Source organism: Bolinopsis microptera, chromosome 2 (assembly GCF_026151205.1).
Source record: "Bolinopsis microptera isolate Bmic1 chromosome 2, MBARI_Bmic_1.0, whole genome shotgun sequence".
NCBI classification, from domain to species: Eukaryota; Metazoa; Ctenophora; class Tentaculata; order Lobata; family Bolinopsidae; genus Bolinopsis; species Bolinopsis microptera.
The window spans coordinates 6,720,416-6,736,832 of record NC_087073.1 but is presented as its reverse complement, the minus strand read 5'-3'; the positions used below and the strand labels follow the sequence as shown (position 1 = coordinate 6,736,832).

At 38.3% G+C, this 16,417-nt stretch overlaps 2 protein-coding genes across 2 annotated transcripts; both read left to right on the top strand.

Annotated features, from left to right (window-relative positions):
• Window positions 1–375: 375 nt before the first annotated feature.
• On the top strand, window positions 376–8,960 carry LOC134826414 (N6-adenosine-methyltransferase non-catalytic subunit-like). The gene is made up of 8 exons (XM_063838776.1): window positions 376–498; window positions 689–890; window positions 1,506–1,609; window positions 2,511–2,699; window positions 3,239–3,448; window positions 5,992–6,119; window positions 6,397–6,525; window positions 7,498–8,960. The coding sequence occupies exons 1-8, from the start codon at window positions 388–390 to the stop codon at window positions 7,784–7,786; spliced, it is 1,362 nt and encodes a 453-aa protein (XP_063694846.1). The 5' UTR covers window positions 376–387; the 3' UTR covers window positions 7,787–8,960.
• An 89-nt stretch (window positions 8,961–9,049) lies between these two features.
• LOC134826417 (carbohydrate sulfotransferase 3-like) lies at window positions 9,050–16,048 on the top strand. The gene is made up of 8 exons (XM_063838778.1): window positions 9,050–9,526; window positions 9,704–9,850; window positions 10,007–10,147; window positions 10,620–10,728; window positions 10,900–11,060; window positions 14,740–14,907; window positions 15,192–15,317; window positions 15,567–16,048. The coding sequence occupies exons 1-8, from the start codon at window positions 9,362–9,364 to the stop codon at window positions 15,687–15,689; spliced, it is 1,140 nt and encodes a 379-aa protein (XP_063694848.1). The 5' UTR covers window positions 9,050–9,361; the 3' UTR covers window positions 15,690–16,048.
• Window positions 16,049–16,417: the final 369 nt, after the last annotated feature.

Below are 16,417 nucleotides of genomic sequence, written 5' to 3'. Positions count from 1 at the left end.
CGATGAACTATAAAATTACCGCAATAATATAATGTAAGGGAAGTATTATATTAGTTGTATAAAAATATCAACATGGCGTCGACCTTAGAATATTTTGACTTAATACCGAGTCGACCTTAGAATATTTTGACTTAATACCGAGTCGACCTTAGAATATTTTGACTGAATACCGATAAATAACACAAGTTGTGTATAACAAGTTACCTATTATTACAGAAAATATAAGAAAACAATTTTAACGATCAACATAGGAAAGCTTAATTTCGGTGCTTTACATAATAACTAATATATAAAATTATAATCCAAACTCTTCTCTATTATATCGTTATCCATCCCTTGTAGATTGCAATAAACTAGCTTTAAAAAGTGTACCTTTTATTAGTCAGGATGGTATCTCAGAATATGGAGATCCTCCACAAGCTGCAGGTCAGATCCCGGAAACGGAGAGACAAGCTGGCTGAAGTTCTGGGAGTATCTAGTGGCCGCAGGATCGGGGTGGTGAGTGTCAATTATTTTATATCTTATTATTTATATTATGCTGTTCAGATCATACGTTTTTCCCCTAAAATTGTATCTCCATTTTTGAATCTCTTGCTTTAAAAATATTTATTATCATTTACTAAGCAGTCTAACCAATTTGATATTTTTATCTTTATCAACTAGTATTAACATAACAAATGCATTGCAGGTACTGAATACTCAGATGGAGATGGTTGCGCGCCGAAAGATGGGTGAGATGCGCTGGGAGCGCAACAGTAGAAAGCGCTCGCGAGGTGAACAGGACGATGAAGACAACGACCAGAAACTTTATATCGGGAGTGAGATATTCCTGAAGGGGACTCAGTCAGCTAATCCTCACAATGATTACCAGCAACATTTCGTAGATACAGGTTAGATTATAGTAGGTTAGGTTGAGTAGCATGTGCAGACTTAAACCTGTAATTTCTGGGTCAGTTTATTTATATATTATATAACTGAAATTAAAAATGTTTTAAGAGTTCAAAGAGTCTGGCAGTTAGTGATTTGCATATGTTACTGTGTTGTCAAGGTCATGAAAAGGAACTTGATTAGTTCATTGATTTAATTATCTGCGATTAGAGTTCTTAAAAAAACCACCAGAGTACAGGATTAGATTACTAGATCTAATAGAACTGTATGTGGCATGTAATTTGATAACTTTTCTGCACAGTGCACAGTAATAAACCTTCATGTCCTAAAAGTTAAAAACGATGGGTTCTGGAATGATCTTCTTCGGGGGGTTTTATCCGTAGGACTACCGCAAAATAGTACATTCAAAAATATAAGGCCCAAAGTGTCCAGGAATGCTTGTAATATAATTTCCTGTTAAACATAATTTGTTACATGATCTTGCATTGTTTATGTTATATTACTTTACATTATGTAATTACCTCTAGTTCGACACGTACTGTAGTACGACAAGAGAGCTGTATAACAATATTACATTTCTACAGTTAATTACTTCTATAACCTTATCTTGATCCCAGGAAACAGGCCCCAGAACTACATAAGAGACACAGGTATTCAGGAGCGATTTGAGGAGTATCCTAAACTTAAGGAACTGATCAGACTCAAAGACGAGCAAATTACGGTATGTGTGATAAATTAACAATGCTATTATTACACATATTTATAAAGGTTTAAATGGTTACTTAGTCCTTTCTTGCAAGCTTAGTAGCGATATTTTGATTTGTAATCTTAATTAAATCTTAGTTTCTAACCGCTACTCAGAAGTCTGGTTTGGTCTATGTTTAAAATTTAAAACTCTATTCATTACTATGAAGGACTTCAGTATTTTTAACGGAAAAACTGTGGTGATTGCATTAGCAGTAGTCAGTAGATCGGCTGTGGGAAGAGATTCTATACGATAAATCTTCAGATAGCGTGGAATGTGTCTTAGTTCTCCGATTTGTCATTAATGTACAAACGTCATGAAATACTGATAACTGTACGTGACACAATATTAAGCTTCGGAAAATCCTGCGAATAGTGCACCGATTTATATTTTAAAGTTGGCGGTTGAGATCTCAGTTAATCATATCGGAGTGGTATTTCTACTGAATACTCTAGGAACTCTCAGCATACTATACTTAACTTAGTTGTGGCTGTAGAATCGAATAAAAGTGGTCTGGTTATGATTGGATTGATTTTTATGTGTATTTTGACTGACTTGCCTTTCTGAGAATCTATTAAAACCGCCGATTCTAAATCAGTGCACTAAAGTTTTCGTGGAATTCATTGGATCATCATTCCCTACACCCATGCACACGTACATGGTGGTATTACCATTAAAAAGAAAACCATTCCATCTTCACAGTATCAGAAATGAAGATTTCTCCATCAATCAATATCTGCAATCTGCAGCCATTCTCTTCATAACCGCAATCGTGATTCTAGACTCTTAAACACACGTACAAGTTTGTAAAACCGAACATTCCAAATTCCATTAATACGTTTCACTTCAACACCAGACAACACAATACAATTTCCAGGAATTTGCTACACCGCCACAATATCTACCCGGAGATCTCCACACCCTGGATTTGAGATCCACTCTCAAGACAGATTTCGATATTATCTACATAGACCCACCTCTCGAGGAATACGAGCGGAGGGCTCCTGGTGTTTACAATAGTAAAACTTGGAACTGGGAGGACATTTCTAAACTTAAAATTGATGAGGTGAGAAGTGTTTGTTGTGAATCATAATATTAATTTGTATCGGTGAATGTTCCGTATAGGTTCCCAGTCCTCACATTGTAGGGCTAATCTATTGGTGAGAAGATCTGTTGATTTTCAAGGAAACATTTTGTTGACTTGGTGTGCGGTGTCCCTTTTAAATTGCAGAGCATTTGATTTAATCACAGTAATCATCAGCTAGTAGAATACGACTGGAATTTGACCACCATGTGATAAAAGTAATAAGATTTAGAGAAACTCTTTCCAGTTTATTGAGTTAGTGTTTGAAGTTTGCTGGAGATTATTAACTTATTACGGATCAAAGTGGAGTTTCAAATGTTATTTGTGCAAATAACATTATAACTGACCCAAAAACACATGTATAGAGTTCTAAAGAAACATATCACGGATGTGTTCACTTTGGCGACCATATAATGTCGATTATAGAACAAAAAACATGTTACCCAACCATACGTTAACTTTCTCTAAGACATATTTACAATCCTCCACATATTTTCAACCACATATTTTCCATATTTCAGCTGGCTGGAAACCCGTCCTTTGTTTTTATCTGGTGTGGTTCTGCGGAGGGACTAGACGAGGGCCGGGAGTGTCTGAGAAGGTGGGGCTACAGGAGGTGTGAAGATATATGTTGGATTAAAACCAACAAGAACAAACCTGGAAATACGTCGTATTTAGAGCCGAAAGCACTGTTTCAACATACCAAGGAGCACTGTCTTATGGGAATCAAGGTAAGGTTACCTCGTTAATATTTTTAACGAGATTTGACTTTAATACTTTTTGCAGTTACCATGTCAGGGAAACGGGTATCAAGTAACTTGTTGTGGGCTTTGTCTACTTATAGGACTAACTGCCCTTTTGCTAGACTTACAAAATTAAGACTTACAGAACGTCTACTTATATTTTCGACTATAATGGACAAATGTTCATGTGAAATAATACCTGTGACTCATTCACATACGTTAAAAATTCCTGTTTAAACTACACACCTTTAAATATGGTGGTATAATATGTCCTATAAAATATATAAAATTGTCCTCTGGGACGCTGTGAGTTTCGGGAATCTTGAGCACTTTCTTTGTTATCAGTATTAAAATTATTCTAACATCAGTTAATCCACACATTGTACACTACCGTAAGATGTACAACGTGTAACCTTAACGCAACTGTGTACGACAGATTATGCCCCCAATTTATGTTCGGCATTCAGCTCAAAATCGTGATATATTATGTTAAGAGATATCAGATAAGGTTCGACTTCCAACAATCAACACACCGCTGTCATGCCACCATGCAAAATTAGGCGAATAGTAAAGAGAGCTGACTTCGATTCGATAACATAAATTTGATGCTTTAGAACTGATTTCTATTCCGTGTTTATTAAATAGTTGTTTAGGGGTTCACTTAAAAGTCAAAACATCAATAATATAGAAATCAATTCGGCCATGGGCAATTATTCCCTGAAGTACAGCGCGCGCGAGATCTAAACGTTGTTTTAATGTCCAAAGTATAATTTTGTATCGAATAAGCACACAAATTTCGTGCGCGCTCTGTGAACCATGCCGCGCGCACCACGACTCCTGGCCTCTTCTAGCTGTTTATCTTGCACAGATTTTGTTTACACATACCGGGGTTTAATAACCGGGCCATACACGACTACCATATTCCGTGTTTGTGTTCCCGAGGTTCTAGTCTGCTGCACCGCAACTCTCCCGGTTCCGAAGTGTTTGTAAGTTGTCATTCTGGTCAATCCGTGCAAGAATCCAGTGGGTCATCCAAAAAGCTATACAAATCAATGGTTCGAAGTCTGATTGAATATTGCTGGCCATTTGCATTATGGGATCCCTCAAAAATCAGCAATATCCAAGAACTGGAGAGTGTACAGAAAGCATTCACCGCCAGAATATCAGGAATGCGCGATATCCACTACTGGGATCGCCTGGTCTATCTATCTCTGATGTCTCTTCAACGAAGGCGGGAGTGATTGATCATTCTCCATATTATGTGGAAAATCCTCCACGGAAAGACCAGCAATGATCTGAACGTTCTATTTGTTTCACGCCCAAGGCTTGAAAACCTTGCAGTAGCCAGTAATTCCATCAAAACGTAGAACCAGTTCAACAGCAAACCTCACCATGTTTGACAACTCATTTGCAGTCCAGGGACCTAAATTGTGGAATGCAATCCCCTACCATCTGAATGTCATTCAAGATCTGGAGCACTTCAAAGATAAGCTCACAAGCTTAATGTTGTCTCTCCCCAATAAGCCGCCGATCAGGGGATATACTCCTCCAACTATGAACTCTCTGCTGTGCTGGCGCAACGAGCGAGACTTTACTCCGTAATATGGGGTGGTCAGAAGATGTGATGGATCCGTCAAGTCTTGACGAAACTCAACATAGGTCACATAGGTAGCTGGTACTTGGTAGATCCTCCCTGCACTCTGCAGCTTGTATTAGACCTGTTTTAGAGTTTTGACAGTCGGTCGTGTAGAGCGTAATAGCGTTTGGAACGAGTTTCGGGATAACTGTCAATAATAGTTGTAGTTTACACTTTACATAAACATTAAAAGCATTACCGTGTTGTCTGCAGTTGCTCCTGCAGACTGTGCTCCCGTCTCAAAGTTATACGTTCAGTGATCCCCTATATAATGTTATTTGGATGGAGGATTTATCGTAACATATCCGCGTTGTACAGAAGGACCGTGTTATAATCACCTATTTTATAGAAAGAGGAGAGACTGTAGGAGCTTAAAGAATGGTGGCACCACGTACCACACACGTTAATGCAGGCTCCCACACACGTGTACAGAATATACATGATGAAATTCCTCACTGCAAAGTTGTACCATAGTCCATATCAGATAGGCGGGGCGAGATATATCACCATATCACCAAGTCAAATTAAGGAGTGAATCCTCGATCCCAATCGAATTAGCCGATATCTTGACCGAGCCTGATTGTCGGCAATGTCTGTGGTCTGTATCGCCTTCACAAATCGTTTGCTAAAAGCCGTGAGAGCATTCTATGACTCATTTTTACGATATCGGGGCTTAAATTGTTTGATGGTTTCAATTCAAGAGCCTATTACTTTTGTGTTTAAATAGGAAAGTGGGAACTCCTGAATTGCTCTTTTCTAATGACCTTGTCTATGTGCGGCTAATCCTAACATATTACAATTTGTTCAGAGTCTTTGAATTTGTCCTGAGTTGCTTGGTGGAAAACCTCACTTCGCTATTGTAATATATTCATTAATTAAATATAAACAACTGCAGGGCACGGTGAGGAGAAGCACGGACGGGCACATCATACACGCAAACATTGATATTGATATCATCATAGAGGAGGAGAAACCATACGGCAGTACTCAAAAACCAGAGGAGATCTTCAAAATCATGGAGCGGTACGTCAAATACTAACTTTTTGTATTATCATTCTGTCTAATTAGGAAATAGGACTGGTAACTGGTTGTAATATTTTCTGTAGCTGAATGCAGGGCTTAATACTACTACTTCAACTACATATAAACTACTGTATAAATTGATTTTAAAATACTTATTATAGTCACCACGCGACGGTTACTATGTTAACTTATTGTAACGTGTTACTAACGTCTAGCTCTGACACACGTGTCTAGCTCTGACACACGTGTCTAGCTCTGACACACGTGTCTGGTTCAGGTTCTGTCTAGGCAGGAGAAGGATACACCTGTTCGGATCAGATGCTAATTTGAGGGCAGGCTGGGTGACAGTAGGACCAGAGATATCTGCCAGCAACTACAATCCTGACCAGTACCTCAGTTACTTCAAGTTAGTATCTTCTTCCACTATTTTATTAAACGTAGGGGCGTAGAAGAGCAAATTCGTAGAAGCAAGCATTCTAACTCATTATAGGGAAACTTGTCCACATGTTGTATAGGCAGATTCAGGGTCAGATTGTAGGGATAATTTGTCCACATGTTGTATAAGCAGATTCACAGATTCAGGGTCACAGTGTTCCGAGGACTAAGGAGAATCCAGCCACTGCACTGTGATTTGTCAGTAATTTGATAAGATATTGGGGAATAGACCAATTCAACCACTGCCGCATAATTGTTAGTTTCTGAAAGGATATCCTACCTAATTATTTTGTCTCGAATTTGCGGTTCTTCTTTTAAGACGACAAATTTGAGATTATGACAGATTAGCAACAATTTCAAATTACCAAGGTGACAAACAGTACTTTCATTTTAAAACACATTTCTCAGTATTGTTTCCTTGAGGTTACAGCAGTTAGGGTAACCATCTTGAAACTCAATTACGGTTTTGGTACCTTAGCCGTAATGCTCCCTACTAAACACCATAACGTTAAAAACTCACGCTCAGCCTTACAAGATTTATAGTACTTGCTTTACCGTTGCTTTTTTAAAAGATTGCTGTGATTTCGAGTCGATTTTAAGATGTCTAGCGGCAGATTTTCTAGACGTTCATTTGATTTGCGTATCTTTTCGACGTGAAATTATAGTTAATTATTTTAGAACTTTAAAACCCGGTGGCACCATATATTAGACTATGGTCGCTTGTCTACTGGAGTACTGATATGCACATTTATTCCTCAATTTTTGGTCAAATGGGCATGGGGATTGGGCATCGATGGGGTTGGCTGGATGGACGTGCCTTCTCCCAAATCGAGGTTAGATATTATGGGAAGATATTATGGGGAACTATATTTACTTTATTAACTTATTTTTATGATAAAAAGTAAGATTTAACCACGCCATGTAACATAACCTATACCTTCAGAGAATCGAGACTGTTGCCACAAAGACAGGACATTGAGAGTCTGCGTCCGAAATCCCCCAAATCATGGGGTGGACGAGGACGAGGAGGCGGACGTGGTGGCCGTGGTGGTCGTGGTGGAGGAATGCGAGGTGGAGGAATGCGTGGCGGCGGAGGTATGCGAGGAGGCGGTGGAATGCGAGGAGGTGGTGGTATGAGAGGGGCTGGTGGAATGAGGGGAGGAGGGGGAATGAGGGGTGCAGGAGGAATGAGGGGTGGTCGAGGAGGTGGTGGCTTTAGAGGAGGACACTGAACTTCCTGGAAAATGGGACTCTAAATCCCTGTCAGTGCAAATGAATATGAGTTTCCTGATGATGAGCTGGTATCAGGGGAGCTGAGCCGCGTTGAGACAGACTATCAGAGTTGAGAAGTTTTGATCAGTGAGAACGAAGTCGTGAGAACGGAAACATATATGGAATATTTATGGTTGCAAGAAATCCTGAAGATTTAAGGATAAATTCCTCCAGCAGAAGAGCTTATATATCCCTCATATATATGATTCCGGTTAATTATATATAATTCCGGTTAATTTCATTGATCTAGGGCGTGAGTAAATATTATTTGGCAAGTGCTGCTACAATATTCTAGCGTCTTTTAAAGAGATACTGCGTAAAATAAACATTCTACCGACTGTCTGCCTACTCCGCGATATCCGGTATCGAATGTACCAATATGTGGATTTTTAGAAGATGGTATTGAATATTGAAAAACTATCCCTCACCGCGGAGACTGTGCCGCAGAGGAGACTGTGCCGCAGAGTAACTTTTCTTTTTGCCAGACGAGTTAACCTCCTTAAATCTCTGATCACGTGACAAATCAGCAGAACAGGGGAAGACTTGTGGTACGTGTTAAGTAATCGACCTTTCTGAGTTAGGTCTGTGACGGGAAACTCTAGACACTCCGTACAGAGTTGAATGGTAGTTACCTAGTTACGGGAATTAGTTTTACTCCCGATCTGCTGTGTATTATTGCAGAGTTATGACCGATCAGAATTACTCGTCAAATTGAGTTTTGCAGGAATACTCGATTTCATTCGATTAACAATCTTCTTTCCATTAAGGCTTTGCCGCTGTGTAAATAATAAAACACGCTCTCTTTATGTAGTGTTGCTACGTACGTCGTACACGTGTCATTTGTAACATCACTTGTTCCTACTGTTCGAGTTCCTATTGTACAAGTTCTACATCGTTATTGTCTGGTTGACCGCTAATGTGTTTACATCTGATATAGAGACTAGAGAGCATTGTGTACACCTCACCGTGTCACCTTTATCTTTAGGTTGCTTTATTATTTGTGTCGATGATCTGTATAATCTTGTTCTGTCTGTGCTGTGGACAGACGTTTTATCTCTGCTCTTATTTGTGTCGATGATCTATTTCACATTATTTCATGTATTTGTAATCTTGTTTTGTTTGATGAGACCAGGTTTTTCATGTGATTACTTTCTCTGCTCTGTTGAAATTCAAGCTGCCATTACCAGTGACGCCCCTTGAATGTTAAATCTTCTGCAAAAGGGAACCTTTGTGAATTAAATCGTTAGATTGTTTGATTTGAATTAAATTTACGACTTGGATAGTAAATAATATTTTGAAATATAATCTAATTAGTAATATATTCTGAATATATTTGTGCTGATAAACCTCCCTGTAACGATAACCCCCCTGTTAAGGTGATGGCAGGGAGAGATGATATGAAGTAGCAGTTAGCTCGCCCCACAACCTCTCTCTCTCCCTATCTCAGTAACTCCCGCTCTGTACCTGCCCCCTCTGGGTATAGTCCCCCCACCCCTACCATCACAGTGTCTACTATAAGGTGGAGGTCAGGAGGGATGATGCTGCAGCAGCTGTCTCGTCTCCTCTCCACGACAAACTCCAGGCAGCAGGTGGCCATCGTTGTGGCGGTGATGACGCTCCTCGTCGTTTCATGTACTGTTGTGAGCATGGTGGTGCACAACGAGGGACCTGGCTGCCAGGTTTCTGCTGAGATGACTAAGGTAGGTCGTGCTTTATAATTAGGTTTCTCATCATACTCACAAAGGGCGACTTTGTAAGATTAAATTGCGGGATTGTATGTTACAGATCTTTAACCGGTTGTCTAATAATATCCACATATTTTACATTGTTGATTATAGACTAATTGTGTAGCCGTCCTAACCAACCCCACTCTCCAGGACCTGACAGCGACTAATCAGAGTGTCCCATTCCTGATAATAGTAGCGGAGGCCAGGTCGGGGAGCACTTGGTTAGAAAGCTTCTTCAAGGAGAACGAGAATGTTCTAGACTTCTTCGAACCGCTCGACGCCAGAGCTTTTTCTTCCGTAAGTATTTATTTATAATGTCCTATCCCAGTTTTGAGCGGTTGGGTAAGCTGACGTTTTAAATCCAATAATTTGACATTTAAATTGCCCGGCAAAGTAGGAGACCCACTGTGACCTGATCCAAATGTTGTCCATCTAAACTTTACCTATTTCCAGGTAGTGGACGCTAGTAAACTAACAGAAGACGAGTACACGGATATCAAGCTACAGATTCTGAGTAACGAGTGTCAGTGTCAGTTTGATGACGTCAAGTACCCTTCTATGGGGGAACGAGCTTCTTGGAGCAAGTCACTCCATGTAAGTCTCTCTACTAATGTACTATTGGTTATTATATTATAGCAGAAGTAAACATTTAACAAAATTAAATTTTAAGAATTTCGCTAAATTAGGTCTGCAACTCCTTTAGTTAACAGTGACTGTTGTTGATTCGGTGGTTCTAATGATCTTTATAAAAATAATATGGTGTATACGTCTGCCTGTCGCCAAATATTTATAATCCCACTTTCCGCTGCAGTATTACTAAAAGCCTGGAAATCTTATATTTATTATTGCAATTTACTATACCGCCATCATTGTTAACCTTATTATGTTGTAGTGTTTAGTAGGGAGCAGACAAGGCAAATAACTGGTGAAAATTAAAACTACTGATACCTTACCCTTGATATCTATATTATATATACTTATAGTTTTAAAAACTCACGCTCAGCCTGGCCTTGCAAGATCTATAACCTCATTATTATTATATAGTTTAATTATATTTTCTCCCCAGAGGTTGCAAGGTTACTTGGACAAATATGGTGAGGTGTTACCGCCCTACAGAAAGTCGGGGGGCACGGAGCTGAAAGCAACTCTCAAAGCAGCTACTCCTAAAGATTTAGGTAGGGAATTAATGAGGTAATTTTTAAATAACTTAAATCTGCGAATGAGGTGTCATTTCGGAGGAAATATGTTTTGAGAGGACAGCGTTTGTATCTGTTTCATCGCGATCGGGTATCATAAGTTCAAGTATATTTTTGCAGTTCCAACTGTAACCGTGCTAAATCACCCAGGAGCGGTGGAAATCATGTGCAGAACCATGGACATGATATCTGCCAAAGTAATCAGACTCACTGATCTATCAGTGTTGTCCAAATTACCTGAAATGGGATGCAAAAACTACAAAATTCTCCATCTTGTCAGAGATCCACGACCTATCGTACAGTCTAGAATAGTAAGTTACCAAGATGTTAATTTTAGATATGAATTCTTTGATTCAATAACTCACAGGAACCCTGCTATAGTGGGATGGAATCTCACAATTCTTCCCATTCCTTAAGGGGGCTGGGCCGGGGGAATGTAGACTCTCAAAGTGGTACGTGTCATTCTCATCGTCCAGCTCGATCCTGCGTAACTAATCACATTAAGGGGGCCGGTGGGGTCTTTATCAAAATTCTCTCAAAATCAATTTTTTAGTTGTTTCTGATAGAGGGGAGTGAAATCTATCAGCTGCTTTTAATCTTGGTCCCATGGAAAAACCATTGTGCACCATTGTGCATGATGACCTTAAGTTTTGGAGTGGAATTTTGAGTTAGGCCTTGTTTCGGGTATAATTGAATTCGATACGTGTAAATAGTTTCAATTCACACTCTCCAATAGACGGAATAATAAATATTTTGTAAATCTGATTAAGACTGCGCTGAAGAGTGATAGTACAGACAGATCCGTCTAAAAAAATCGATCTGCTGACACTCAAAGCTTTCAGAGGTTTTTTGACGTTTTTGAGTGCCATTAGGTGCCCTTTATGGCTGACCAACTTTTCCAAACTTTTCCACTTGTCTTAAGGCCACTTTTTGCCACTTTACCACTTTTTACCACCTTTTTTGTTTGTCGAATATCTTTAGTTGTGAACATCGTAAAAGGTTGCGGATCAATCGAGTGTGTTCATATTATCAGGAAGAAAAACTTTTGTTCAAACAATTTTTACGTCAGATAATAAGTTAATTGGATAATTATCAATTAACTAATTAGCAAAATTCTAAAAAATTTTTATTGGCTAAAAATGATCGGAATAGCTTAAAACACGGAGAAAAGTAGTTTTTAGAAAAAATTTTAAAATTTTTCACTTACATTTTTTTTTCGAGACTTGGAAAAAATTTCGAAAATTTAAAAAAATTTTTCCGCCAAAAGTGATCAAATCGCATGAAACACGGATAAAAATGCCTTTCTAAAAAACGTAGTGAATTTTTCGTTTCAAGAATACTTAAATCGCCAATATTTGTAGTTGGAGTTCAGTAAATCTCGGCAGATTTTAGTAATCAGGAATTAGTATTACTAAGTGAAGAGGTCTAACCATACGATCGCGCGGCGATATAAGAGTTTCATAAACTAATTTTCACAGAAACTGCACCAATGGCACAGTCAAGATCGAAACGATAGCCTGCTGTACTGTCATTTTATTGATTTCAATGATGAATCAGTGGGGTTAAGATAATCACATTTGTAATAAAATATAAATGAAACATCTCTGTACCGTCAATTGTGCTAGTCTAAACCAGCCTACTTGTATTACCAGACCTCTTCTTTTCCTCGACAATCAAACCAAGTTGCTCATATCGCATTTGGTGGGTGATGTAAGTAGTAATACATATCGAGCTGTAATCAATCACAAAACGACACAATGCAATACGTGTATATTATATTATGGCCCTTAATGAGGTATATGAAACGTTCTATATCGTACACTTCTCGTTTCTCCCGTGAGAGGCCCAGTATGGAGAGGTTTTACAGTTTATCACGAAAACGTCTACTTGGCCTCATGGCTCAAAGAAGGCAAGAAAAGACCAGAAAGCTTTCAACTCGCTCTTTTCAATGCCCGTCCATCTGTCCCACATTAATCCTGAGCTGATCATCATAGCCCCGAATATCCTACGGGAAGAACCTGTATTTTTACCTCACGACGTCCGGATTTCAAATCAACACCCTCAATAACATTAACAATCCTTCCTGATCAGAATCTGTCTCTATTAGCAATTTCCAAAATATCCTGACTCTCGTGGAATATTTCACTGAATTATTTATTACCGGTTCTTTACTACCCCTTGCCCGTCACTCGTATCTACATCTTACCCTTGCCAGTATGTTACCCTTGCTGATTTTACGTTTAGCCGACCCTGACATATGGGGGTGATTTGAGGTATCCAGCATAGCAAATGAAGCGGTATGCAGAACAATACAAAACAAGTCACAGTTGATGTTGGAAGGTGTATTTACACTTGCTTTCTGGATCTGGCTGTTCCTTAGTTTCCTTGATCTGTTCTTGCCTTCTTCGAACTGTAAATGAGCCATGTAATGAGGCCAAGTATACTTTTTCGTGATAAACATTAAAACGTCTCTATACCGGGTTTCTCATTAAGAGCCATATAATATACACGTATTGTGTCGTATTCTGATTGAATACAGCTCGTTATGTATAAGTTTCAATACCTACAACACTACTATATAACAAATAATTTGAATGACAGGATGGATTACTGAGGGCACTGTGTTAAGGTGATTTGAATGACAGGATGGATTACCGAGGGCACTGTGTTAAGGTGATTTAAGTGGGTCCCAATCCCCACCGACCATTCTTCTTTGTGTCATGAATACTTGCTTCATCATCTCCTTTTAATAAAAATCACGGTGTCTTTATTGACTAAGCGCATTACTACTTACATCACCCACCAAATGCGATATGAGCAACTTGGTTTGATTGTCGAGGAAAAGAAGAGGTCTGGTAATACAGGTAGGCTGGTTTAGACTAGCACAATTGACGGTACAGAGATGTTTTATTTATATTTTATTACAAATGTGATTATCTTAACCCCACTGATTCATCATTGAAATCAATAAAATGACAGTACAGCAGGCTATCGTTTCGATCTTGACTGTGCCATTGGTGCAGTTTCTGTGAAAATTAGTTTATGAAACTCTTATATCGCCGCGCGATCGTATGGTTAACGTTTTTCAGTTTCAGACCTCTTCACTTAGTAATACTAATTCCTGATTACTAAAATCTGCCGAGATTTACTGAACTCCAACTACAAATATTGGCGATTTAAGTATTCTTGAAACGAAAAATTCACTACGTTTTTTAGAAAGGCATTTTTATCCGTGTTTCATGCGATTTGATCACTTTTGGCGGAAAAATTTTTTTAAATTTTCGAAATTTTTTCTTAGTCTCGAAAAAAAAATGTAAGTGAAAAATTTTAAAATTTTTTCTAAAAACTACTTTTCTCCGTGTTTTAAGCTATTTCGATCATTTTTAGCCAATAAAAATTTTTTAGAATTTTGCTAATTAGTTAATTGATAATTATCCAATTAACTTATTATCTGACGTAAAAATTGTTTGAACAAAAGTTTTTCTTCCTGATAATATGAACACACTCGATTGATCCGCAACATTTTACGATGTTCACAACTAAAGATATTCGTCAAACAAAAAAGGTGGTAAAAAGTGGTAAAGTGGCAAAAAGTGGCCTTAAGACAAGTGGAAAAGTTTGGAAAAGTTGGTCAGCCATAAAGGGCACCTAATGGGACTCAAAAACGTCAAAAAACCTCTGAAAGCTTTGAGTGTCAGCAGATCGATTTTTTTAGACGGATCTGTCTGTACTATGAAGAGTTACCACGTAATTTTGTATAAGTTAAAGTATAGTCGGACTATATAAATAGACAGTCGAGCAGCAGTTTAATTTCGTGTCAGACTCACCAAACTTTAAATCTAAAGTGTCATTTTGCACGTGTCAGACTCACCAAACTTTAAATCTAAAGTGTCATCTTGCACGTGTCAGACTCACCAAACTGTAAATCTAAAGTGTCATCTTGCACGTGTCAGACTCACCAAACTGTAAATCTAAAGTGTTATTTTGCAGAGCACATTCGGGGAGCTTCACACGGGGAACTCCGAGAAAAGCGCCAAGTTCTCTGAGAACGATATAACAGCAGTGGCAGCTGAGATGTGTTCCACTTACTTGCAAAATCTCAAGGTTGGACTCAGCGAGGAGTTCAAGCATCGTTACAGGGTCGTCAAATATGAGGATGTGAGTATAATTTCCATTTAAACCACCACCTAATAACACTGTAGCGAAAAGCTGACCGCTGAAAACGCAAAACTTCTATAGAACTCAACTAAAAGCTTCAGGACAGCTTTTCGTTGGTACAATTTGTGAATTTACTACTGGAAAGTGGAAAGGGTTGCTGAGAATTGGCTATTTTTCTTAGAACTCACTCAATCAATGAACACAGAAATTGTGGAGCTCATAATCATGAGTAAGTTATGATAATATATATTATCTTTCCTAACACCCCTCATAATACCACTCAGATTGCCACTGCTCCTATTGAGTACGCTAAGTTACTCTACAAGTTCACCGGACTGGAGCTCACTAAATCGGTGCAGGATTACATCATAGCTAGTTCCACTGGAGCTGTGGTACAGGGAAAATACGAGGTTTGTTTTAATTGTTAGGTCCATTTTTATAGATTTGTCCGGGTTTCTGAGTGAGAATTAGCCGGGATTCGCTCAAACTATCTAAACGCTGCGCTTCGTGTTTCCTAAAAGACAGAAACCGCAAGCTCACAAGCTGTGTCAATATTGTAGATTCTTTGTCTCTGATTTGTCTACATAATAATATGATGTAGTATTTTAAGTTGGTTTTTTTTGTGTGTACGTTGTCTCCTTAACAGCTTCTTTGTTCAGGTTGTTAGAAATACAGCTGAAGTAGTCGACAACTGGAAGAACGTTATGGACCCAGTTCACGCCAAACTGGTCGAGTTTCAGTGCCAGAAAATGTTTAAAACGTTCGGATACAAAAACTTGTGATGGGTTTATAAGAGGGGATTCTCAATCAATTAGGGGACTGGACTCTTAAAATACAGCTCAAAGATTTGGAACAGCCATTTCATTGATAGCTTAAATTTCATTGATATGAAGCTTGAATGTTTTGTTGAGCGGAACTGGGATTGTTTTTAATATTTTGTCAGAGTCTGGAAACGACGGTTATTGTAAAAACGTAGATATCTCTTCATTTTTATATTTATGCACAAATATTCCGGCGTAGGTGTAGATCGTTGAGGGGTGACTTTTATCTTGAACACCATAACAAAACTGGTTGATTTGGCAGAAAGTTTTAGTTGTTATTTTCAGTGTATTAAAGCAATTTTTAAACTTATCTGTTTTTATTGTGACTTTCAGTTTGAATTTAATACAATTTCATTTCGATAAACAGAATCAGATGCTAGTTCGATTATTGAAATTAAGTAATATTCAGATTATATTCTTGATAAAACTTTCTTCCCAGAATTCATTTTATTAATATTTTTATCGTCATCAAGTAAATATTTCATTTCTACCCTGCTCCCGATATAATGGTTTAGGTTAGTTTAGATGGCTGCTTAAACATCAAACATAAAATCTGATGATCGTGTAAATGTAACGATAAGCAATTTTGGTCTCATTTAACTTCAGCTGACCGTAAACGGACATACTCTATATTTGAACGGAGATTAAAATAAACAATCGAAGGCATTTAAAACCACGTTTTGAAATTT